The 25,524-nt window shown below is 42.6% G+C and overlaps 1 protein-coding gene across 15 annotated transcripts in view; it reads right to left on the reverse strand.

Annotated features, from left to right (window-relative positions):
* The window catches only part of LOC114790363 (nck-associated protein 5-like), a 79,926-nt gene that overhangs the window by 18,678 nt on the left and 35,724 nt on the right, over positions 1-25,524 (reverse strand). For 5 of the 15 annotated variants that reach the window (XM_028980361.1, XM_028980368.1, XM_028980364.1 and 2 more), the window contains 4 exons: positions 23,600-23,668; positions 23,108-23,230; positions 14,551-14,727; positions 11,114-14,157 (listed from right to left, as the gene is read on the reverse strand). In XM_028980361.1, coding sequence (XP_028836194.1) covers positions 13,462-14,157; positions 14,551-14,727; positions 23,108-23,230; positions 23,600-23,668 — 1,065 coding nt within the window. In that variant the 3' untranslated portion in view covers positions 11,114-13,461. Of the gene's footprint in view, positions 1-1,940; positions 2,001-8,785; positions 8,997-11,113; positions 14,158-14,550; positions 14,728-23,107; positions 23,231-23,599; positions 23,669-25,524 lie in introns of those variants that run through there. The other 10 variants (XM_028980369.1, XM_028980370.1, XM_028980376.1 and 7 more) reach the window with 8 other exon arrangements.

The raw sequence follows: 25,524 nt of genomic DNA on the forward strand, positions 1-25,524 counted from the left end.
TGCAGCAGCACGACTGATCTTCAATCTTCCCAGATTCTTCCACACCAGCCCTCTGCTACGTTCCCTCCACTGGCTCCCAGTAGCTGCACGCATCAGATTTAAAATATTGATGGCCTACAAAGCCAAACATGGAGTAGCCCTATCCTACCTCACAGCCCTTACTACACCTTGCACTGCACCTCGTATTCTCCGAGCCTCCAGTACTGGTCGCCTGGTCCCTCCATCGCTAAAGGTAAAAGGAAAACATTCATCTAGACTCTTCTCCATCTTGGCCCCTTGGTGGCGGAATGAACTTCCCCTCGAGGTCAGAACAGCTCAGTCACGTAGTATTTTCAAATGACAGCTCAAGACCTTCCTCTTTAAAGAATATTTAGATTAACTTGTAACTTTCTTATTGTCGAACTTGTGTACAGAATCTACAACAGAGTGAATAAGAGCTGGATCCTCCGGTAGCCGGAATGGAGGGCGGGCCAGGCATGGGCCTGCATCCGCCTCCAGAGGGGTGGAGTGCCATAGAGCCCCCTGGTTGGCATGAGGACCCAGCTGGGACAAGCAGGAAGAGGGCCTGCTTGTTCCAACGAGCACAGAAGGTGCGATATTCTGGCACCTTGGCACCAGGGACGTGCAGTGAGAGGGGCTGCATGGTCCCAGAAGCCTGGAGTGCCGAGAACGGTCGCTGGAGGCTCCAGGACCACCTCCCTGCGCGGTGCAAGTGAAGGACGCAAAACGCGTCAGAGGGGACGTGCGGAGACAGGGCCCGAAAGTACCCGGATGGATCGGCCCTGATTTTTGTGTGCAGGTCCGATGGTCCGGGGCCGCCATGCGGGACCACGCCGGGGAGCCAGCCCGAGGGTCCGGGGTCACCATGCCTGACCACGCCGGGGAGCCAGCCCGAGGGCCACGCCTGATCACGCCGGGGAGCCAGCCCGAGGGACCGGGGCTGCCACGCCGGACAACGCCGGGGAGCCAAGATGTACAATGTGAATCATTGCTTTAAAAATGCTGACCAAGAGAGATTAGGGGGAGGGTTGGTGAAAAGGAGGCTCAGAGATTGCATGTGTAAAAAAATTAGAACATGCCAACATTTAGCATGTGTGTGTTTCATTAACAGAATGTAATGGCCCTGTGAGTCTCTTACTCTGCAAAAACTAATGAGTTGCTGGAAATCACTGGCCAGGGGAAATGCAATTGAAGTGGATTGCTTTAAAAAGTCAGAGCCTCTTCCTGTAATCAGCATGGCTCATGACTCTGATGCTAATTAGTTTACAGGGTGTATTCAGACAGTGAGAAACACTTGCTGCATTTTAATCCAGAAACTGTGATTATCATCCACAGACCTTCAATCCTGTGGGCTACACACTGACACTCTCCTACATTTACATACCAATGAACACATGCCAGTTCACCATATCTCTCACATATACACAGACACACACCTCACAGATGGGCCATATTTAAACTGAAGATGTTACTTGACTCAGATGGGCACAGATGGGAAAATGCAATTACTGTGTAACTGTGAATGGTGACTGGCTAGCCGCTTAACAACCAAAACCATACAGAATATGGCGCTGAGCTTTGCTTCAGGCTCAGAATTTAATAGGAGAAAACCAAGTCCTGTTTGGCACATCCAGACACAAGACACAGATTTCATCAGACCAGGCAAGAAGAAAAAACTCACTGCTATTAAACCTTAAGACATCTAAATCCAAACAGAGGCTCAGAAGAGACGGAAACAAGTGTGAACCAGTCACTTATGTGTGTCGTTATGTTGTAAGAAAGACTGTTCAACTGCAATTCTCATAAAACCAATGTGACAGCTTGACCATAAAGATGTTAAAAAACACTAATTGCCAAAGGTGATTCAGTTGACATCTGACAGTTTAAAAATGAGATGAGTGACCAAAGCATGAAAGTCATTTAAGGTTTTAATGGTTTACCGTTTTCTTTCTGTTTCAGGGCAATCTTCTGCAGCAGAATCTGATGAAGCCAGACACCATCTACAAAAAAAAAAAAAAATTGAAGGTCTTCAGGAGGCTGGCTTGGCATAAATGTATTTCCTCTTTGCAGCTTCTCCACAACAATCTTCATGTTCTGGAGCAAGACTAGTTGGGAGCAATAAGGGTGGAGGTGGGTGGGAATAAGGACATCCATTTCCAGTGATCTTCATCACTTTTATGAAATAGCATGAGGGTGGATAAGGATATTGGACAATGTCTTAATCAAGACTTTCTCACATAATATTGACAATCTAGAGTAGAATTCCATTAACATCCTTTGTCAGATGACCACTTACCACAAAAGACCACATTATCAACCCAAAATGAAAATATGCATCCACTTTTAGGATGTTTGGATTGAATTAGAAAAACAAATTTCATTGTCAAATCAAAGGAAAATTTATAATTAGATAAGATGACTTTTATAACAGGATAAAAGGAGAAGGTGAAAGCAGCTAATCTGTATTGAATTTGTACTGAAGGCAGACCAAGCAAATTAATCATAATGCATTGGGAGCAATTAATTGTTTGGCAGAGAGCCCATCATGCACAACTCACTGATTTCCCCACCAGATCTACAGACACAGTAGGCAGATCTGAGACACATCAGGGATTCTGGAGGTCTGCTTGTAAATATGTGTCATGGGTCTATATGGAAGCGACAGCTTGACAATGTCAAAGTCTAATCAATTCAAATTCAGGATTAAACTTTTTTAATAAATGGATGCTGCTGTTATCATGATCATTTGAGCAGGTAAAGATCTTCAAATGAAAGCAATGAAAAATTTATATTTGATTAAAAAAAAGGTGCAATATGAACTAATGGCATTTTTAGATACACTCTAAAAAACGCTGGGTTGTTTTTTCAACCCAAATGCTGGGTTGAGTCTGTTGTTGGGTTGATTTAACCCAATTTGGGTTGAAAACCGGTCTCGATCTGTAACCCAGCGGTGCTGGGTTGGGAACGCGGACCTGAAAGAGAGCACGCACGTCACGTCAACTACCTGGGACATCAGCGAGAGAAGCCGCCATTGTCTTTGTACCGTCTTTAGTTTCTGAGGGGCGAAAAAAAAAAAATTCTGAAGGGCGAAAAAATTATTTTATGAGCGAAAGCCGCGGGGTTAGGAGACGGGCGGAAAAAAAATTCTGAGGCAAAAGCTGCGGGTAGAAGGACAGAGGAGAAATTTTTCTGCAAGCTTCACTGCTTAATATCTTGCTAACTAACACTTGCTATGCTAACAATGCTTAATATCTTGCGACTGCATTGGAGCCACCAATTTGTGTGTACTCACTCACACGGAGATCGGTAAGCTTTATTTTGCATATACAATGTGAAAGGGGGTTTTGGGGTTTAATGTTGTATTTTAGAAGTATACCTTTCTGTCTACATTTGTCTGTTTCTCTCAAGTTTGGACTTTTTTTTTTAAAAAAGCAGTTTTGCTTGCTGCAACGAGAACCATTTTGTGGATGAACAAGGTGAGTTTTCTCTATTCAAATTAGAAACTGCTGGAACATTTGTAGTTTGAAACATGCATTTAATTATGAGGTCATCTTAAGGGAACAGTGAGCATTTGATACTTGCAGCAATGTGTTTTTAGAGTAGCGCTCTACTTCTCCACATACAGTTTTGTAGAATTCAAATTATTTCAATGTAGGTTTGAAAAAGTAAACACCCACTTTCAACATATGCCAGTTTTTTTTTTTTTTTGTACTACTAGTTTTGTTTAAAGCCACTTTAAAATGCTTTGGAAATGCAAGTACTATCTGCGAGAAGAGCACAGTTTTTTAAACATTACAGGCTAAAACATGGAACTTATGCAAGAAGGAACTAAGCCCTTTCCTTGCTTGCATCAGGAATCATGTTTGTTCTTAGATGAGAGGAGGTTGTAAAGGATGAGCCTGACATCAACCAGATGATCCAACGCTGGCCAGTGCTTTTCACTGAAAACCAGGTTTGTGGATGTGTCCTTTAATGTTTTTTTTTTAATTATTTGTTTTACATACATGATGTTCAGAGAGGTTTATTTGTGTTATAAATAACTCTGTCTGAATATCAAAACTGAGCATATTTAATATTTTTCAGGTTTACCTGGAGTTTAACAGGATTGTTGGTAGAAATTTTAAAGAAGAGTTCTTTGGTGTTCTTGATGGGTTGTGTCCAATTTTGATGAAAATGGACACAAAATGGAAGACGGGTCTGATAGGAAAGCAATAAGCTCACCTTCTACAACACAACGGTGGGTTGATATTTCTCTTTTCTTCTCATAATGGTATTGATGGTTAGTTCAATACATAAACTGTTCTCTTGTGGTATTTCTCTATATGGACAAATAAACTGATATAAGATTTATTTCCTTTGTTCTACATTCAAGTGTGTTTTATACCACTTTGCAGAGCAAAGAGCCAACAGCCATTAGATGCCTTGTCCTGAGAGGACTTCCAATAATTCTTGGAGATGATGCATCTATGTTCTTCAAGAGCAGTTCAGTGAGTAAACCCTTTCTCCATTTGTACCATTCAAATATCAAATTGTGTAATATACCACCTACTGTCACAACATGAAAGACGCCTATATATAAACACACAAAATAGATTGTTTACAGTGCCTAAAATAAAATCACATTGAATTACAAAATCTATAATATTAGACAATTCTATACAGTTGATTGTAGACAAATTGCTGTTAACCTGAATATTCTCTTTTTGTCTTGTTTCTTGCACTATGTAGAGTCCATGGAGACTCCATGGACATCCCAGTGGGAATCCTCTATTATGAGGACAACAGTTCAGCAAGCCCAGCAATACCATAACTCAACCCCTCAAGACTGGGCATCAACCGAGAGGGCAACCTGGCAAGGGAAGCACTCACCAACCTACCTCAAGCAATGTGCCTCTTGTTTGGCTTAACCTACGCACTTCACCTGCAGCACCCAAAGTGCTTGAAAACACGTTTACCTTCATTCAGCAGGCAATGTGAAATTAAGGTAGAAGTGAGCTACCTCCAAAGGTTCAGAAGCTGAAGAATGAGCTAGCAGGGTAAGACCCAATTATGCTTATAGCACAGCTCTTCATGCCTGATTGTTGTACAATTACTTTGCAGTGATTAGAGCAAATAGGCTTGCAGTTGTTCATTTTGTATCTGATTCTTCTTGTGCTTGATGTGTCTAGTATTGTATTATTATTTTTTTTACAGAGGGCACATTTTAGGAAAGTTGCAAGTTTATTTTGACCAAATCTGCATAGATGTTCTTAATGCCTGCTTTGTTGTGTGTTTCTTACAGATGACTCTTATATCTTAGTTTATGCATGATAAGAAAACTTTTTTTCATTACATTTACATGTCAAATTGTGTTTTTCTAAAGTTAATTTGGCTTCAATCTGATTCATTGTTACTGACTTAATTCCAGAAACACTGTGACTACAGTTTGATACATTTTCATAAAAATTGTCTTAATGTTGAGGTGGAGATGGAAAAAAAAGTCTTAAATTCATATGGACACATTTTTTACATGTTTTGTCATTAATAAAATTCCATTATTGAAATATGTATTGCTGTATAATTGTTTTTATTTTAGTAATTTTAATCACAAGTTTCTATATTAAATTTCTGACCCATTTTGGGTTCCATTCAACCCAGCAGCGTAGTCATTTTTAACTAATAGTTGGGTTAATAATCACAACCCAGCATGCTGGGTTAAACGTGTAACCCAACTTGTTGGGTCAAAATAACCCAGCGTTGGGTTGGTCCCTTTTTGACCCAGCGCTGGGTTACCAAAATAACCCAAATTGGGTTGTTTTTAACCCAGCAGTTTTTAGAGTGTAGAGACCTTTAGTGATCCAAACAAGGGATTACAATGATAGACATCTTAAAGCACTTGTCCAGTGACCAGTATATGCACATGTTTTCCCTGTCTCATGCATAGAGGCAAATGCAAGGTGCTGTGGACAAAAGAACATTTTTCTTTTCTGGGGATCAATCAATACCCTAATTTATGTGGTTTTATGTTTGTTTATTTATGTTGATGGCCAGTTGTAAGTCATGGTTGGTCACCCATTTCTGCATGAACATAATTAATTCATGCTTTTCTTCTTACAACAGCACCTGTGTCAGGATTGACTGCAGCTGGGCTCATCAAAAGCCGGAGATTTTCGTGAACTTGACTTGGCAACTGTGTATGTGTTTGTATTTTGAGTTCTGGCAATTGCCACACGCCTGCGGGTTTGTTTATGTTGTCCCCCTTTAATTTCCCTTTTCGGCCACCGCGGCATTGTTTATTTGTATTTATTTATTGTTTATTTGTAATAAAACCCCTTCCCTGCATGTCCTGCCTCTGCGCTTCTCTCCCCCGTCAGCACGCAGTCATGACAGAATGCCAAAAGCGCAGAGGAAAAAGGCAGAGGAGAGGAAACGCCTCGAAGGACGCAGCCCGGCGCGACGAACGTGGACGCCAGGGGGGAGATGCGCCACCCGTTCTAGTGGAGCGGTTTCTCCCTGATGAGCCATGGCTCGCGGGGACGCGCGATGACGTCACCCCCTGGAGAATCCGCGAAACCTGGAAGCGACAATGTTGGCGGGTGAGTGGGGATGCGACCCCCACGATCTTCGCCATGTCGAGCCGGGAACTCTGCACTCTGCTGGCAAGGCTCCCCGTGGACTGGGATGACACGGACAACGACAACGAAAGCACCGGATACGCGAGTTGGGCTCCACGAGTTGGGCTCTGGGGGTGAGAAGCGACAACAGCGGCATCCCTCCAGCGAGGAGGTGGGCAGGCTCCAGCCCGAATGGCCAGAGTACTGCCCATGGGAGATGATCGCACCCTGGGTCCAGAATGCCAGCAGGGTGGACGACCCTAGGAATCACCAGTGGGAGGACACAGATAACGAAAGCGACAATCTCAGACCCAGCACGCGCGTCCGAGATTGTCGCGACGTCCGTGAAGATACACGTGACTTCCGAGTGTACGAGGTCGACACGGACTACGACAAGGATGATGCCGGGTGGGCGGTCGGTGCAAGGATGGCTCCGCCCATCGTGCCCATCCAGAATCGTTGCGAGGTCCGTGAAGACACATGTCACTCCCAGAGGTGCGACAACAGGGAGGAGGAAGACGGCGATGCGGGGGTAAGCTGGTGGAACAGGGCGACAGGAGGTGCCCAGCCCCGTGTGGGACATCCCAATGGTCCCGGGACCCTTCAGTGGGGCAGCAGACGCGGATGAGATCACCACCATCCTCACGTGTCTGCCTGGGTCAGACAGAAGGAGTTTTCGGGACTTCCTGCAGCCAGGGATCAAAATCTGCCTTTCCAGCACCAAGCAGGATCTGGGGCAAGAAGACCCGACATCCTGGCGGGGCCCCCTGAGGAGATCCCGGAGAGCCCAGAGAGATGACCCTCTCTTCTGTTTGCCAGCAGGGACGTGCAGCGAGAGGGGCTGCATGGTCCCAGAAGGCACCAGCCTGGGGTGCCTGGAACGGTTGCCGGAGGCTCTGGGACCACCTCCCTGCGCAGTGCAGGGAAAGACGCAAGACACGTCAGACGGGACGTTCGGAGACAGGGCCCGCACGTACCCGGATGAATCGGCCCTGATTTTTGTGTGCAGGTCCGAGGGTCCGGGGCAGCCATGCGGGACCAGAGATACAATTATGAAGCAATTTGTTTCTCATGAAATGTCTTTATGTGTTCATAAAAACAAATGATACTTTTTATTGTGAGGAAGAAGTTACCAGGTGGCTGAGGTCACAGCGGATTCCGGCAAGACTTCTGACATACAGTTATAAAGAGAGAATATGGAGGAAAGAGGTCTGAACCATCAAAATATGGCAGTCCAGGGAATCCCTCATAGACAACCAGGGATTGATACTGGGAGTTTTTGTTGAGTGAACACTGGACTTTTGTTAGTCATTTTCTCAAAAGCAACATTCACTGAGTCACTAATTTAAAAAAACTTTCATACAGTTTCACTCCCTTCAGTACTCATCCATGTAGGTTGTGAATCCAAATGTTATTTGTTGAATGATTTGGATGATACTTTACCTGGAAAGAACCCATGAGCAACAAGAGAGACAGTAGCTGTGAAGAGAACCTTTTTTTCCTGGTTCGGTGTGATCATGTGACATGCTTGGCCCTCTGCTGACCCCATCTGATAGTCACCTGCTGGGACTCTAACACATTACCTGGAGACTAATTCATTATACACAAGTGGACTGCAATAACCTTGTAATCCATTGTAATTCAGTGCTGACCAGAGGTTCCCCTTTGCCAATTCTTGTTAGAGTGAGTTTTTTTCCTTGCCACTGTTGCCTCTGTGAGTACTGTTCTTTTTGTTAGGCGCTTTGAGACAAAGTACAGTGTAAAAAGCACCATCTATATAAATATTCTGGTTGCTGTGCCGGTTCCCAATTTCTCCACAGGAAAAACAAGGACCAAACCGGCCCCGAAGACAGGTAGCTTTAGAAGCGAAAAAGTTGTAGAACCAAAGTCCAGTAATACAAAATTTCAACCATATCCTGTCCAATATAAATTCATTGCACCAGCAACAGTGTTCTGGAAATGAGGTACACGTGTTTCTTGGTGCTGGTACCAAGCCCGGATAAATGGGAGTCTTGAGTCCGGCACAGTATCCAGTGTAAATATTTGCCACATGTTTGTGCGGACAGCCAGACCAGTTGGCTGTGGCGACCGCTGAAGGAAGCAACAGAAGAGAGATGACATCTATATTCAGCTGTAAAACCTCTGTTCTTGTGATTAAAATTTCAACATTAAAAATAAAATACACACAAGAATCCATTTAGTGTGCTTTATTTGTTACAGTGCAGACATTCATTATTACCACATTTTGGGGACCCCCTGTCCTCAAAAATGCAAAGTAAAGGACATGCATGTAAACATCCCGTCCAAAAGATGAGGACTCTGTTCACCATGAAGAACCAGTGCTAGTAGGGATCATGGAACCTCTGAACTGTGACTCCATATTGCTGGATCTGCTTGCTGGTTCTATAGTGGAAGCAACGTCAAAAAAAGACCAAATGAATAATCTACACAATTTATGGTTCAAGTATTTGGAAGTTCAGTGTCAAGGCGGATCCCGTGAAGTCATGGAGCGCTTGAGGACACCCGGAACACTGAGTGCAGGCTATGCCCCTGTGATTCCCTGCATCTGTAGCCCTCCGTTAACTTGAACTTATACCTGGGTCCTCCTTCTTCTGTGTCCTAACATTCTATAACATTGTTGGTATAACTATAGGTACTATGTGTACTAACACCCAACTCTCAGGCTCAATGTGAAATTGCTCAAACTGAAACAGATTTAAATGTGGCTCTGTGAAAAAAGCATTAGTTTTACAAATGTATGGCATGCATATGGCTGTAATATAATAGAGTAAATACATTACGTAAATTCAGATTCTGATTACCTTTGATTACAGACACATTTACCTGCAATAAAATTTCCTTGACATGTTCCTTGTAAACAGACATCTCACAATATCCACATTTTCAGCCCACTGATCACAATGTACTCTAAATGAGAAAATAATGTGATTTGTGTGTTCATCTATGAAAAACTGTATTACAGAAAAATAATTAATTAGGCCTATTTCAATATGCTTCTTAATTTTTTCCAAAAATTACAATGTTTTATGTTGTTATTGTTGGAAAATAGCATTATCACTGACATAAAAACTGTAGGATAATATAATTTTAAAAAATACCTGATTATTTTGTGGTTGGAGTCTATGTGGAAAAAAGACTGGCACTGGATGTCAACTTTACTTAAGGGTATCCAATATCTCATAGAGACCTGGCATTCATGCATTGATGGCTCTGACCTTCTCATCCAAGACATTGTCAGGTATGTCAGAGTAGCATTTTCTGACTCATTTATGCTGACTCATTTTCCTGTACATGGTGGGCCTACATATGCCACTTTTTGAGAAACTCCAATTTCTAAAAGCTAATCAGAGGCAAATATTCAAAACCAATAGACTCTCTGCTGACTACGGCACAAAGCCTATTGTAGACCATTAAAAAAGGGGGCCATTTCAAGGGGTCCGGCAAAGCAGAAATTAATTAAAAATGTTTCAAGTCAGGTGTTCATATTATACATAAAAGTGACCTTATGGATTAGGTTTTGTTCAGTTGCTTACAAATAAATAAATAAGTGATTGTCATTGTGATACAGAGCAGCACAGCACACGGTGCACACAGTGAAATTTGTCCTCTGCATTTAACCCATCACCCTTAGTGAGAAGTGGGCAGCCATGACAGGCGCCCGAGGAGCAGTGTGTGAGGACGGTGCTTTGCTCAGTGGCACCTCAGTGGGACCTTGGCGGATCGGGATTCGAACCAGCAACTTTCTGATTATGGGGCCACTTCCTTAACTGCTAGGCCACCACTAACCTACATGCATTTGTCCAATCTCTAGTGACCTGGACAGCATCAACCTGACAACCATTACTCAGACTCAGTTTATGGTTTAAATCAGACATTTGTAAAAGCTACTTGCATGCACAGTCTTTTCACATTAAACAACAACAGGATATACATTCATATGTGCTGATGCTTAGTATTAGACATATGCTTAGACATATCATTAATATATTCATAAGGTCCACGAGACTATTAAAAGGGATTTTGCATTTTAATGACAATTGCAAATGTTTTTTTTAATTATTGCTGTCACTGCTGTCTTAGTTGTCCCATAATTGGCAAGCTGTTAAATAAAAAAGTTATGCTCAGTCAGCCTGAAACAGTCAAGAAGAAGTTTTTATAAAATACAGCTCCTCCTATGTGTTTCAGTGGTGAGCAGACAGAGTTTCTCTCTGGACAGTATTAAATGTGCCTTTGTTAAAAAGAGGGTCTGTGATAAGAGCTTTTCCATACTATCAAAATTCTACATCAGGCAGATTGAATTTCGGTGCTTATGGCAGTCAGCAGAGGACATTGCACTGATTCCTTGCGAACACTTTTTTTCAACAAGATCACATTTCAACAAAGGTCTTTTAATACCAAATCACATGTTTTACTGGTGAGACTGAATGGCAAAGTGCATGTTAATTTGTTTATTATGATTTGAAAACGTGAGCGATTAAGAGAATGAGAGGGATTCTCACCATACTGGACCTCATCTCCATATTTTCATTTTATTTCAGTCTTTCTGGCCAGTGAGGCAGCAACAGCAAATGCATCTGGAGAATAATCCATTCCCACAGTTCTGCAGGAAACAGAATTTCATGATTTTCTTGCTGGCACAGTCTCCAATCATCTTAGAGTTTATAAAAGAACTGAAATCTGGGCATCAGCCTGCAATAAAATTCTACTGTTATCTCCAAGGTTTTCAAAATCTGAATGGAAGGCCATATTCTTTTATTGGGAGGAAAGGGTTCAAACAGGTAGTTGTAGCTTGTTCCAACTTTTTTTCATGGCCCCACAAATGCAAATCAACTACAGGCAGCTTTACTATTTTCTGAAAGCCACAGGGATGTATTTTCAAATATATTTGTATTATAATTCAGGCTTTAAACCTATCCCAACCTAATCACAGTGTGTATAATGACTGTGTGTGTGGGGGAGCATAGGAGTGTACTCTCACCATCCTAGCAGTTCTTTCATGTACTGACACATTGCCAGTGTATGTTGTGGAGAATGATGTTGAGTTGGTAAAGGTCCAATCTGAATATTGCACTGGTCCGTTGTTTACAGCTCAGTTTACAGAGATGTCCATGTCTGGACTGCTTATGTCCTTTTCTTCTTATTTTTTTTCATGTCTTATTTAAACTGACTGCCATCAGGGAAATATCTTTCAGCGCTTTCTTCTCCTTCTGTTGGGCGCCCCCACTCTTCTTGCCATTTAGTGCTGGTAGTTTGCTCTCCGTAATCCAAACCAGTTTGCAAAGGATGGGCCCACTTTCTGCTTGACATCAGAGAGTCTAGATTTCTCCTGCCCTTGAACTTTCTGAACATTCTCCTCAATTTCCAGCATTACCTTCTCCTCAATGGATTTCACTGTCAACAACATCAAATTCTCGACCTCTTCCATCTCACCTTGGCTGTTTGTTGCACCAAGGCTTGGACATTTCCCTTGGAAGAGAAGCACTGTGGCAGAAGAAAGAGCCTCAGAGACTTTCCTATGCATGCCTTCAACCTTAGTTCCAGAAATGAAGTTTTTTTTTTTTGGAATGCCTTGGTGTCCATTTCTTGTCCCAATTAGACCTCACCATCGCTTGTCTAAAGCATTGCCCTTGTAATGCAAACCTACCACAAATTAGCCCTGTTGCATCAGAGAATTCCTCCTTTCTCCAGAGATCTGGGTACAGACCTTCCTCTGCCAGTCTGCTGTGTTTGTTATGGTGGGATTCTCCATGTAGTGGGTGCTGAAGCTCTGGCTTTGGGACTTCCGTAGTGAGCTGCAATGGGAGTCAGATTCAGGTTCAGCATTAGCTTGTGCTGGTAGGAAGTCCAGATTTCTTTCTAGTGAGACTGTTGGAACCATTTTGGAGATGACATTGATATGATCTTTTTCTAGTTTTTCTGGATTGATAAAGCTTTTCTTCAGCACAGGTGCATGGTTTGCTAAAGTCTTTAAACCAATTATAATGTGAGGTGATGTTGGTCAGAATGGTGGGCTTGCCTCTGAGGGGAGACAGTTTCATACCCAGTGTCAGCCGCTGGAAATTGCAGGAATTTCTTTGCACAGGGGTTCATGTTAATTGCAGGATGGTGGTAGTAGCTTGTGGAGGTACTCTGACAGGTTTATGTGCTGGGTGTTCTCCCACTGTTTTATAGGCTTGAGATGAATTGTAATAATTAATAATTTGGTTGTATGAGAAGAGAAGTGGTGCACCTTGGTGGTGGTGGAGGTGATGGGTCTCTGAACTGATTTTTGCTTGTTTCATACTGTACATTTGAAATACAGGATGAATTCATGCCACATTCATTCTGCTTATAATTGATCAGATTGTGGGTTCTACAAGGAAACTTTGGGAATCTGGACAACTTTACTGGAGAATTACTGGAGACATTTCCCTGCAGTGGTGCTCTCCTGAAAGCTCATAGTACCCACACATGAATCAGTACTGGAGCTGTTGATTACTTTGAGAGGAGACCATTTCCATTGTTCTGGTACCTTTGTGCTTTTTAGTGACTTGGCAGAGGTAGGGTGTATAATGTGCACAGGAGGAACTGAGTGGATGTCCTGGCACTGGCTGTGATGAGGTTTGGTAAGCTTGTATTCTCTTAACTTCTGCTTTTGGTTACTTTACTGGAGCATGCAGGGTGGTGTTGCATGTTATTTTGGTGTTGTTCACTCTCTGCCGACTAGGTTGGGTTCCTCCTCATACTCAAAAGGTGGGGAATCAATCAGGTGCTGAGCTGAATAAGCTGTTCATCAAAATTGCAGAGAGCATCAATGACTTTGTCTAATTGTGCAGTGTTTGCCTCTTTGTGGGGGCTTTGTCGACTATTAGCTGACTGGACTCCAGGACTGTAGTGGGAACATCTTATCAGTTTCCACAGACAGACATTTGGCCTTGTTCCTTGGTTGCTTGGATATCTGGCCAGTGTTCTTGTCCTTTGTATAGTGGTGTGATTGAGGGTCAGAAAGATCATTTGTGTCCAACACATGTACAGAACAGTCAGATTCAAGGTGCAGCACAGTTGGTAATAGTGCTGTGGTCATAGATTTTTTGGGCACATCATCGCCAGTAAGCTTCTCTGGCATCTCTTTTGGGTCATAGGGAATGCTACCATCTCCCTTCCAGCCCTCCCAGCTGCAGAGGCTGTCAGCAATGCTATGTGAAAGTTTCTTGGAATAAAATAACTGTCCCTGGAACCACTCATCATCAGCCTCATCTAAGTCATACACAAACTTCCTGTTGCATCCTCCTCCACGTTCACTAGACATAGCAGTGTGAGTGGGTTGATGGGCACATGGCTCTCTGGGTTTCATCCCTAATGAATATATTCCTTCATTAGAGTGCATGCAGTCTATACAGTCAGATTTGGATGACTGTTTTGGGTGACGGAGCTGCAACTTCTTAAGGCCCTCTAGAATCCTGCATTCCTTCCTTCGTGTGAGGAGCTGTTCATCCAGAATGGTGCACATGTTGCTGGGTGTGGATGAAGCCAAACCTGAACTCTTCTCCAACGTTTGAGAGAACTGCAGAGCCAATGGACGAGAGGGAGTGGATAGAATCCAACATCAGCTGCCCAGAGGCCTGAGTACCACAACAGTCATTACAACTACAATCTTAGACTTGCTGAGTATGTTCAAACATGTGGGTTTGCACCCTATAACATTCCCCAGGAAATTGGAACGGCATCTTATTCTGCAGTGCACCAGTGATTTGGCTGGAGAGCGAGATCATTATTTTGACAAGCTGTTACACAGACTGCAATTACTGATCTCCAGTTCTCAAAACAGCCTAATGCAGACGTTCATCCTATGAGGCATGGCAGGTCGGTGCTAAAACTCTTCAGACCCTATTTGCCAGGTGGTGTGGGAGAGCTAGAAGGACATGAGTGCGTGCAATGTTTTTTGTACGTTTATTACCAGTTTGGAGCAGGGGTCTGTCCAAGTGTATGAGCCACTGGAGAAGTCGCTGCAGGGACTGGAGATGGAGATCTCACTGCTGCTGCAGCTGCTGTGTCCAAACACATGGCCTTGTGATGAACACAGACTCAGCAAGCTGGAGCACTTCACCATGGGGAGGCCTCGGCCAATCAGCTCCTGGGTGGATTTTTTCAATCAGTCCCACCAAGAAAATTGGTATAAAGTGCTTAAACAGCATCCATTTCGATTAGCGAATGTTCTCATCAGGATACAGTAATTTTACATGAATGCAGTTATTCATATCTGTTCATGCTCAGCCTCAGTCCACCATGCAAAACCAGAGAGACTGAAGAAAAACATTAATGTGAAAATTAGTTTTAACATTTCAAGCCAAAATCATGTCTAAACTACTACTTCGTAACAACGCACACACACATACACACATATTTATGCTATGAAGTCTAGCATAATATTGGATGGAAATGAATATTGTAACATTGCAGAAACTTGTTGAAATAATGCCATAATCATGCTACTGCAATCAACGCTAAAGGCAGTCCAAAAAAAAATTGACTTTTTGGCAATGTATTTTTTACTGGTCCCGCATATTTTGTAACATGCAGGCCCGCACTCATAATTATGTAAATTAGTTTGCTAAACGTTTCTTTATTGATATTGTAATATTGCCTCCTACAATCATATGAAAAAAGTTTGTAATTTCTGATGTATTTGTAAATATATAAAACTGTTACCACTAATAAGCATGTTTTGATTATTACAATTATTATTAATTCTGCAAAGATAAAAGGTGTATCGATTTAGGTTAAGCAGAAGACCTGAGATATGAGTCAAATATCAGATTATTGACATCTAGTCGCTAAAAATCCAGAAATACAAGCATGTGCATTTATGAGAAGAGCATTTTAGAACTGTAATGCATAATACATAAGGTTAGTAATGTATTACAGTCTGCTCCAGATTTCAGGAACCAGGAGCAATCGATGGGGTTGCAGTAATATGACAAGGCTTCAGTCTGACCTGTACCATGACAACCCCCTCACAACCAACCCCCACCCCAGCACCAACTCTCTCATGCCCTCGCACGCAGACACACCATACACAAACACAAAAACTTCAGCAGCCCTGAATAGTGCTTCCAATGTCTGTAATAATTTCACTTTAATTGCTTTATGGCCGGGATAATTTGTGAAGATTTACTTTTTTATTTTTTAGGTACACAAGTGTGCATGTATGCATGCACTCTCAGATGTGGAGGGAATTTGTTGTTTTGTAACAGTCGTAGGTCTCCACTTGACAGAGGAAGTGGGAGTGAAGCTTCTCAAGAAGAGAGAGAATTAAGGATTATGGGAAATAAAAGTCTTCTAATTATGACGAGATGGCTAAAAATGTTTGATGATTAATTAAATCTAATATTAATATGTAATACAATATTTGGTATTTGGTATTTTTTATAAAAATGCCACTAGAGTTACATCCATAAAACATTAATCATAATGTGGAAAAAGTGAAAAATTTTAGCATTTTATTGTTAATTTTATTTATGTACAAATGCCATTGGTTAGAATTTGAAGGCTTATACAAATCAAAATTGTAACATAATTAATCTTTCACAGATATTTAAAAAATCACTAACACTCACTTACACATCGTTTAACAAATTTTGTATTTCTATTTGTGTTATTTGAGTTGGGTCTTTTGAGCATATTTCAATATTAGGAGGTTGATGTGTATTTCTTACAATTGTGGCTTTACTGCAGTGTGCAGCAAAAAAAACTCCAGAATCATCAGCAGCTCTCCCAGAGCCACTAATCGTTTTATTTAATGCCATTTCCCTGGGTTCACAAGGAAATTTAAATGGAAATTCAGTCCCCTTTACAGCTATGACCCACACTGGGGCCGATTCGATACTTTTAAATCAAACCCATTAATGTCATCTGTGAGAAATAATTAATGTGAATGGAAAATAATTGCATTTGGGAGTATGGGACTTCTTTGATATTCATATTTAGATCAATTATTTTCTTTTATTGTCTGTTCAGCAGGGGAGGATCCAAAGTCAGTACAGTTACCCGCATTAATCTACACCTGATCACTGAAGGGTTGCTTGATGCACAAAATCAAACAAACCATGCACCCCTCCAAGGGAAACTCTGAACTCCTCTGTCAGATGTTGTATCTTCAAATTGAAATGAATGCGTGTCTGTAGCGCAACATGGTCAGATTACCTTGATTTAGTCAGGGTTACCTTGAGGAGTGCCAGTAAAAGAATGCAGTGCTCCCTACCTTAGTATCAATTATTCCTTTTTGTCCTTATTTTCACAATATTCCCCAAATTCTTTTCCAAAAACAAAAGAAAAAAGTACATACGTACTTGTTAGTATGGAAGTCGATCTGTGTGAATGTGTATAAGAACTGGTGTGTGTGTGTGAGGAGTGTAAAATTGCTGTGTAATGGGGCATGAGACTGTGATAAAATTTGACCACTGTGTGTTATTTACCCAGGGACCAAATGTCTTGCTTTTTGGGCAAAATGTTCCTGCAGAAAAAATATTAGTTTTCTATCCAAAGTAATAAACCCAGTTTTATTAAAGGCTAATCATTCATTAGTTGGCCCTTGGTAGGTAGAATAGACATTTCTTAATGTCTATTCATTCTAACCTGGATATAGAAATATAGTCTTTATGCGATGCTCCCCTGTAGTGTTTAATTGTTATAGTTCATATGTGTATTGGACTTTGCTGTCCGTTACAATTGGTATTTTAATTTTTTTTATGTCTTAATTTTTTTAATGTCTTAATTCAAGGATGAAAGAGTGCTTTGTTTCTTGTTATATAACTGTAAATATATGTCTTATATAGCTGCTCAGTGTACAGTGTTTCCATGCTTTATTTTTTATAGCAATATGATGTGCAACCGTCTTCTATGTGCAAAACTGTGTAATGTTCATATCAGGAGCAATTCTACAGATTTTATTTAGACATATTAGATTTTATATTGCTTGTGTCGCTGTGTCTTGTGTCTCACTTTGTTCTTGTGTGTTGTGGCAGTCATTACATGAGCAATACAGTTTTCTGATTTTATATAATGCATGAATTCTTAAAACAATCCATCTGATTATTTATTATTATTAGTTATTAGTATTTATTAGGAAATATGACTCCTTGTTTTGAGATTTCTGTGATCAAACATTCAGAATTCTCTCCTTTGTCTGTATTTTAAAACCTGCCATACACAAGAGCCCCCCCCCCCGCACACACACACACACGATAGCAATATGCATGAAAATAATATATACATTACAATTTTTATTAAATTAAGTATGTATACATATACAACATTTACATTGTAATACATAGTGTGTATCATAATTTTGCTTCCTGTAATGCATGAGTTACAGTAATTATGAAAATGAATCCAAACCAGCCCTTCTCATTAAATGATTTTGAATATCACACAAAAACAACATGTGAAAAAAAAAATCTGTTGCAAATCACACAAGTAATTAATATTTTATACCTGAATTAATGAGATTGTGTCCACACTGTCTCATCAGTAATCAACGGGCTTCAGATGTGGATTGACTTGAACACGACTCCCTTTTATTTTACTGCTAATGAGCTTCTGGGAATGCGTGTTTCTGCCTGCCGCTGGCTATGACTGAGTGAGGAAGTAAATAGTTGAGATGGAGTCTTTGTGTGTCAGTGTGGGACTTTTTCAAAAGGCCATAGGTGATTCTGTCTCCAATTGCAGAGGATTATTTTACAGGGCAAGGTCCCGTATCAGATGTGCTAGATGTCCAGACGTGGAGATAAAATCCTGAAGAATTCCTCTCCAGCTGCACTCTTCTGCATCTTCCCATCTCCTCTTTAGCACCAAATATATTCTTGGCTGGTTCCCTTTTCATCCACTCCTCCTTGTTCTCCCATTTCTGTCTCTCTCCTCTCAGGAGGGTAGTGGGTGACGAGAGTGGGTCTGCAGGCTGATCTTATCACAGAGTACCATATTTCTGCTTCTCAGCAATCATCAATGATTCAGTCAATAATGTCACCAACCCTGAAAGGGAAGAGGAGGCGGGCAAGGGAGAACACGCCTTCTTATACGTTCCCTGCACGGACATCATGTCTCAGCTCGGCTGCAGCACCATGGCAAAGTGACTCAGTGACTCAAGGTGTTAACATGAAGAAGAGGGAGGAGTAAGAATTCACCAACGCACCTCCACTCCACATTCTATGGTCCACATTCTTTGTCTCTTCACTTGCTCCCACTCAGCTGCTACCTTGCAGCAGCTCCATCTGTGCCAGGGTGACAGCCACAAATGTCCAGACAATCAGACATTTAATTACACTGAGCCTATGCCAGCCTGATGTGAATAATCGCAGCAAATGACACAGCCTTGCTCTCCATTACTTAATAGTATTTCACAGAACACCAGGTGAAAATTATATGACTTATTGGTACACTGTGACATTCAGTAAACAGCGGTTGTCCCCTCATTAGTCTCATTTGAAATTCGTCAGTGTGTAAAGTGGGCTCTGGAGAGAGTAATCAGTGAAGTGGATAATATTCATGGAAGCGCGCTGTGCTGCACCCACTGAAGCAGCACCAGTCTGATGGTGATCTGCCCATCCGAGGGAGACATTTAAACTGTGTCATGAGTCCCTGGGGATTTTTCATCAGACCCCTGCAGAAAAACAATGTTCAGCCCAGCACTTGCTGGAGGTTCTTCACACAGACTGGGAGACAGCAACCCGGAAGCGGAAGTGACAGCAGGCCGTGTCCAAAAACTGTCCTAACCGCCGGCCCAGACCACGACCATCTGAAAACGCAAACCCAACCACGCCCATGTTGATCACACCCCCAAGCCATGCCACTGAAACAAACCACTCCCATACCCAATGTAAAGACCAGATTGACCACGCCTACGTGCAGAAGCACCATGTTAACCCCATGTATTACCATGACCAAGCCATGCCCATTAACTGAAACACGACTTAACCCATGTTCCCTCATCTGCCATGCCACATTCTCCAAACAGCACTGCCCCTTTCTTGCCGGGGGTCCCAGACTGCTACCATGACCTTGCCACTGTCTTCGATAAAGACAAAGCGGCGGAGCTACCCCCCATAGATCGTACGACGAGAATGAACTGCTCCCCAGTGCCTTCCCACCGCAGGGCTGTCTGTACTAACAAAGGGCGATGGATGAGTACATTACATCCTCCCTAGCTAGTGGCATAATCCATCCTTCCACCTCTCCCGCCGCTGCCCAGTTCTTTTTTGTGGGGAAGAAATGCCCTTTGGCCTATCCAATAGCCAGCCGCCTTCAAGCCGCTAGTCAATGATGTGCTTAGAGACTGGTTGTTTTTGTCTACCTAGACAACATATTAATTTACTCACCCAACCTCTCAACCCACATCTTCTACATCTGAAAGGTCCTCCAGCGCCTCTTCATCAAACTGGAAAAGAGTACTTTACATGCATCCAAAATTTCCTTCCTGGGTTTCTACATCAGTCCCCAAGGAATTGTCATGGACCCCGTCAAAACAACAGCCGTCACCAATTGGCCCCAAAAAAAAAATTATGATGTCGGAAACAGAGAAGTCCCTGGCCATGAAATTGGTGCTAGGACAATCCGTCCTCCCCCATCCTCACACAGCCCTTTGCACTGGACGCTCATGCAAGAGGTTATCGCAGGCCATGCACACCACCCCCCACCCTGAACAGTACCTCCCAACCCCACGTATGTCTCACCCCCTCTCCATCCACGGGTCCTACAATGGGGGCATGACACACCTCTGGCCGGATACTCCGGACGTCAGCGCATACTGACCAACATTCGTTTTGGTGGCCATACCTTGGACGTAAAGGCATACATCACTGCCTGTTCCACCTGCGCCTCACACAAGGCGGACACCCAGAGACCACAAGGCCTTCTCCTTCTTCTATCTCGCCCCCATCGCCCCCTGTCTGCATGGAGTTCATCACCAGATTGTCACGATCGAGGGGTATGACCACCATTATGGTCCTCGTTGACCGCTTTTCAAAAATGGCCCGGTTCATTGCCCTTCCTGGACTCCCCACCGCTGCCCAGACTGCAAACATTGTCCTCCAGGAAGTGGTGCGGCAGTTCGGGCCCCCAGTAGACCTCCTATCAGACCGAGGCCCCCAGTTCATTGCCAGGTTCTGGCGTCACTTCTGGGGACAACTGGGGGTGTCAGTCAGTCTGTCTTCTGGGTACCATCCCCAATCCAACAGCCAGTCCGAGAGGATCAACCAGGAGGTGGAAACTTACCTCCGATGCTACTGGGAACCCGCTTTGTTTGTCCTTCTTGGGGTGACTCAACGCATCAACACTGTGGTGTACCTGGTGGCCATCCCACGCACAATGTCCATCACCCCAGTGTTCCATGTCTCTCACCTCCGCAAGGCTCTCTCGTCCCCTTATTGCTGGATGGTGGGTTATTTTTTAAATTATGAGAAAAGCAGAAAAAAACATTTCTTCATTACCAGATACACTCGACCCACTACAGTTTGCGTACCGTCCCAACCGATCCACAGACAACGCCATCTCATATCTCCTCCATACTGCACTCACCCACCTGGACACTCGCAAGAGAAATTATGTTAAAATGTTTTTCATTGACTACAGTTCAGCATTTAACACAATAATCCCTTCCACACTCACCACCAAGCTGGAGCACCTGGGACTCAGCTCATCTCTCTGTCAGTGGATCTCCAATTTCCTAACCGGGAGACCACAGGCAGTAAGGATGGGTGGACATGTCTCAGCCTCCATCACCCTCAGTACTGGAGCCTCCCAGTGCTGTGTTTTGAGCCCCCTACTGTACTCCCTGTACACATACGATTGTACAGCCACTACTAACTCCACCACCATCATCAAGTTTGCTGATGACACTGTCGTGGTGGGCCTGATCTCTGACAACGACGAGACGGCCTACCTGGAGGAGGATGGAAATCTGGTGAACTGGTGCCAGAGGAACAATCTCCACCTGAACGTCAGCAAGACAAAGGAGTTAATAGTGGAGTTCCGTTACCTCGGTGTTAACATCACGCAGGACCTGTCATGGTCCTGTCACATCAACACCGTGGTGAAAAAGGCCCGGCAGTGTCTCTACCACCTCAGATGCCTGAGAGACTTCAGACTGCTCTCCAAGGAGCTCAGGAACTTCTAGAGCATCCTGACGGGAAATATCTCAGTCTGGTTCGGGACAGCACCATGAAGGACAGGCGAGCCCTACAGAGGATGGTTCGATCAGCCGAACGAATCATCCGTACCAAGCTCCCTGACTTTCAATCCATCTACAGCAAACGGTGCTGGACCAGGGTCAGGAAGGACCTTAGCCACCCCAACAATGGACTCTTCTCTCTGTTGCGATCAGGGAAGTGTTTTCGCTCCCTGAAGTCCAACACAGAGAGAATGAGGAGGAGCTTCTTCCTGCAGGCTGTCCGAGCTCTCAACAACAACAGTACATAGAACTCCAGCACTTTCACCATTAATCAGTCTGGACTCTTTGCACAAAACACTTTGCACAAATCACTTTGCACAAAATCACTTTGCACAAAATCTTTGCGCTTTTTAATTTACTGCTCTTTTTTTATGGCTCTTTTCTTTAAACATTGTCTTTCACTCATTTGCACGCCTTCACCCCACCAGTTACACATATTTTATGTTAAAGACGTAAAAGTGTAATATTTGGTTATGTTTGCAATATTTGCATATTGGTTAATTGTATACTTGCAACATTTGCAATACTGTGGTCTGTAGCAGTCGCAAAAAGCATTTCACTGCATATCATACCGTGTATGTGTCAGGATTGACGGCAGCTGTGCTCAATACCGGTGGCCAATCCTGACGGCGCATAAATGCCGGATATTTCCGTCCCTTCCAGGTCTGCGGCATTTTCGTGGACGTTAGTGCACGTATAGTATATGAATGTGTATTTTCAGTTCTGGCAATCGCCACACGCCTACGGGTTAGTTTTAGTTTTTCTTTTTGTAGTTAAATTGTTTTCGGCCATCGCGCCGCTGTTTATTTGTATTTATTGTTTATTTGTATTTATTGTTTATTTGTTAATAAAACCAGCATGTCAGACCTCTGCGCTTCCTTCCCCCGTAAGCCCGTAGTCGTGACAGTATGACTATGTATGTGACAAATAAAATTTGATTTTGAATTTGAAAAGATGTGCAGATGTGATCTGCAGAAGTAAAAGAGGAAGCAACTACAGGAAGCAGTTTTGCAGATACAGACAAGCAAAAGACTTGTCATCAACCAAAATCATCTTGAAGCAGTATGTCCTTTCATTACATATCAACATGTGTACTAGCATGCACACAATAATGTTGTGTTAAACTGAAAGTAACATCTTCTCATTTATTCACTTCCATTAATCTCAGAGATAGAGGAACATCATAACCACGCCATTTCAACACACTATATTCAGAACTCTACAGTTACCATGGAAACCACTTTCCTTCTCAAAACACATCAGTCTGATGTGAATGTGTCTGAAGACTTACCTGCAGCAGCAGGTCAGAAGCAAGAGGCCAAAGCTTCTGTTGGAAGAGAACACCGAGTGAGTGGTTCTGCTGCTCCAGATCAAACACACGCGTACGCAGCTTCATACACTTCTCATGCAGGTTCTGCACAATGCAAACACACACAGGGTGCACAATGTTAAATTTGTTGTGATTTGTTGTAAATTTGAAGTGCCTGGACAATGTGGTTAGCCACCTGAACATTGAAAAAAGGGAGGAAGAAAGAAGAATAACTTTTGATCTGGATCTGATATCTGATCTGATATTCATGTGAGGATGAAGCTGATAAAACCCACGGCTCATCTGATCATATGATCAGTGCTGTGATCCAGCGAGACAGACACTATGTACTATGTTCTATGTACTATATATGAGTGTTTATGATTCAGAGAGGGGCTAAGTGCAGGAATCCATTATCAGAGTCAAACAGCAGAAAGAGGAATGGTGCTGAATTTACATCGAATCGTCTCTCACCTCATCCAGGCAGTGTTCATACTGTTCCCTCTGGTTCTCATTCTCCCACGCCAGGGCAGAGTTTTCTTTCTAAACACACACACAGATGCAAGCACACACACACACACACACACACACAGCAAGGCTGTCAGAGTGACAAAAGATCTAATTACTTGCTTCAAGTGAGGCTCTAAATGAATCTGCTTGGGCTATAATCACCAAATCAACAGAGCATGCACGGTAATACACACACACAAACTCTCTCTCACTTTCTCTCTCAAGCTCAACACACACACATACACACACAACCAAATTCAAACACAGAAAAACCTTACATTAGAACAGTGCTCAAGAGCCCCTACTGAGCCAGTCAAAGGCAGCAGTGGGAAGACAAATCTTCCTGAACAGAGCAATAGGAAGAAACATTCAGAGGAAACCAGGCTCAATAAGGGAAACCCATCCTTATCTGATCAGCACCCTGTTTTGTTCATGCCACAGACCTAGTGAAGTGTGAAGAACATCCAGGGACTTCCAGCAAATTAAGACTTTGCAGAGTTGTGTTATGTTGCAGAAGTCCATTGAGGACTTCTTTATTAGAGTGTTACGGACATTTTCTTACTGCTAGGAAATATCACATTGACTTGTTGGACCAGAGTTGAGAGCTTTTATTCTTATACAAACAGACAAGTTAGCACAGCGGTACAGGATTGTCTGAAAAGGAACAGGCGGCCTGTTCCTTTTAAACAGTAGATATTAAAAGGCAGTTTTAGTACAGAGAGAGAGCTAAACTTTCCACTAGGCAACAGCATTTCTTCAAGCTGTTAGTGTTTGGTCAACATGTTCAACTGTATCTACAAAAGACCTTCAACATCACCTGTCTGCAAGTTCCAGCAGAAACAGATATGATAGTAGTTGAGCATTTTCAAATAGACCTTCTTTAGTGAATATTTAGACTAATGTATAACTTTCTTATAGTCTGACTTATGTAAGTAAAACTACAACAAAGTGAATAAAATGATTTTGAGGTCCAAGTGAACCAGAACTGATTACTTGATGGTAACGTGAAAGCACACTTTAAAAAAACACTGGGTTGTTTTTTTCAACCCAAATGCTGGGTTGAGACTGCTGTTGGGTTCATTTAACCCAATTTGGGTTGAAAATCGGTCTTGATCTATAACCCAGCGGCGCTGGGTTGGGAACGCAGACCTGAAAGAGAGCACGCACGTCACGTCAACTTCCAGGGACATCAGTGAGAGAAGCCGCCATTGTCTTTGCACATTGTTTTTAGTTTCTGAGAGGCAAAAAATACGTTTCTGTTAGAAACCCGGGGGGCTTTTCTGCAATTGGTGCCACCAATTTGTATTGTTGGTAGAAATCTTAAAGAAGAGTTCTTTGGTGTTCTTGATGGGTTGTGTCCAAGTTTGATGGAAGTTTCAAGAGGAAGACAGGTCGGATAGGAAAGCAACACACAAGGGGGGTTGATATTTCTCTTTTCTTCTTGTAATTATATTGATGGTTAGTTCAATACATAAACTTGTTCTCCCACCTTCCCTTGTGGTATTTCTCTATATGGACAAATAAACTGATATAAGATATATTTCCTTTGTTTTACATTCAAGTGTGTATAACACAAATGTATACCGCTTTGCAGAGCACAGAGCCAACAGCCATTAGATGCCTTGTCCTGTGAGGACTTCCAATCATTCTTGGAGATGACGCATCTATGTTATTGAAGAGCAGTTCAGTGAGTAAACCCTTTCTCCAATTGTACCATTCAAATATCAAATTGTCCAATATACCACCTACTGTCACAACATGAAAGTGCCTAAAATAAAACCTACATTGAATTATAAAATTTATAATATTAAATAATTCTATACAGCTGATTGTAGACAAATTGCTAACAGGGTAAAACATAATTATGCTTATAGCACAGGTCTTCATGC

This window comes from Denticeps clupeoides, chromosome 5, assembly GCF_900700375.1.
Source record: "Denticeps clupeoides chromosome 5, fDenClu1.1, whole genome shotgun sequence".
Classification (NCBI taxonomy): domain Eukaryota; kingdom Metazoa; phylum Chordata; class Actinopteri; order Clupeiformes; family Denticipitidae; genus Denticeps; species Denticeps clupeoides.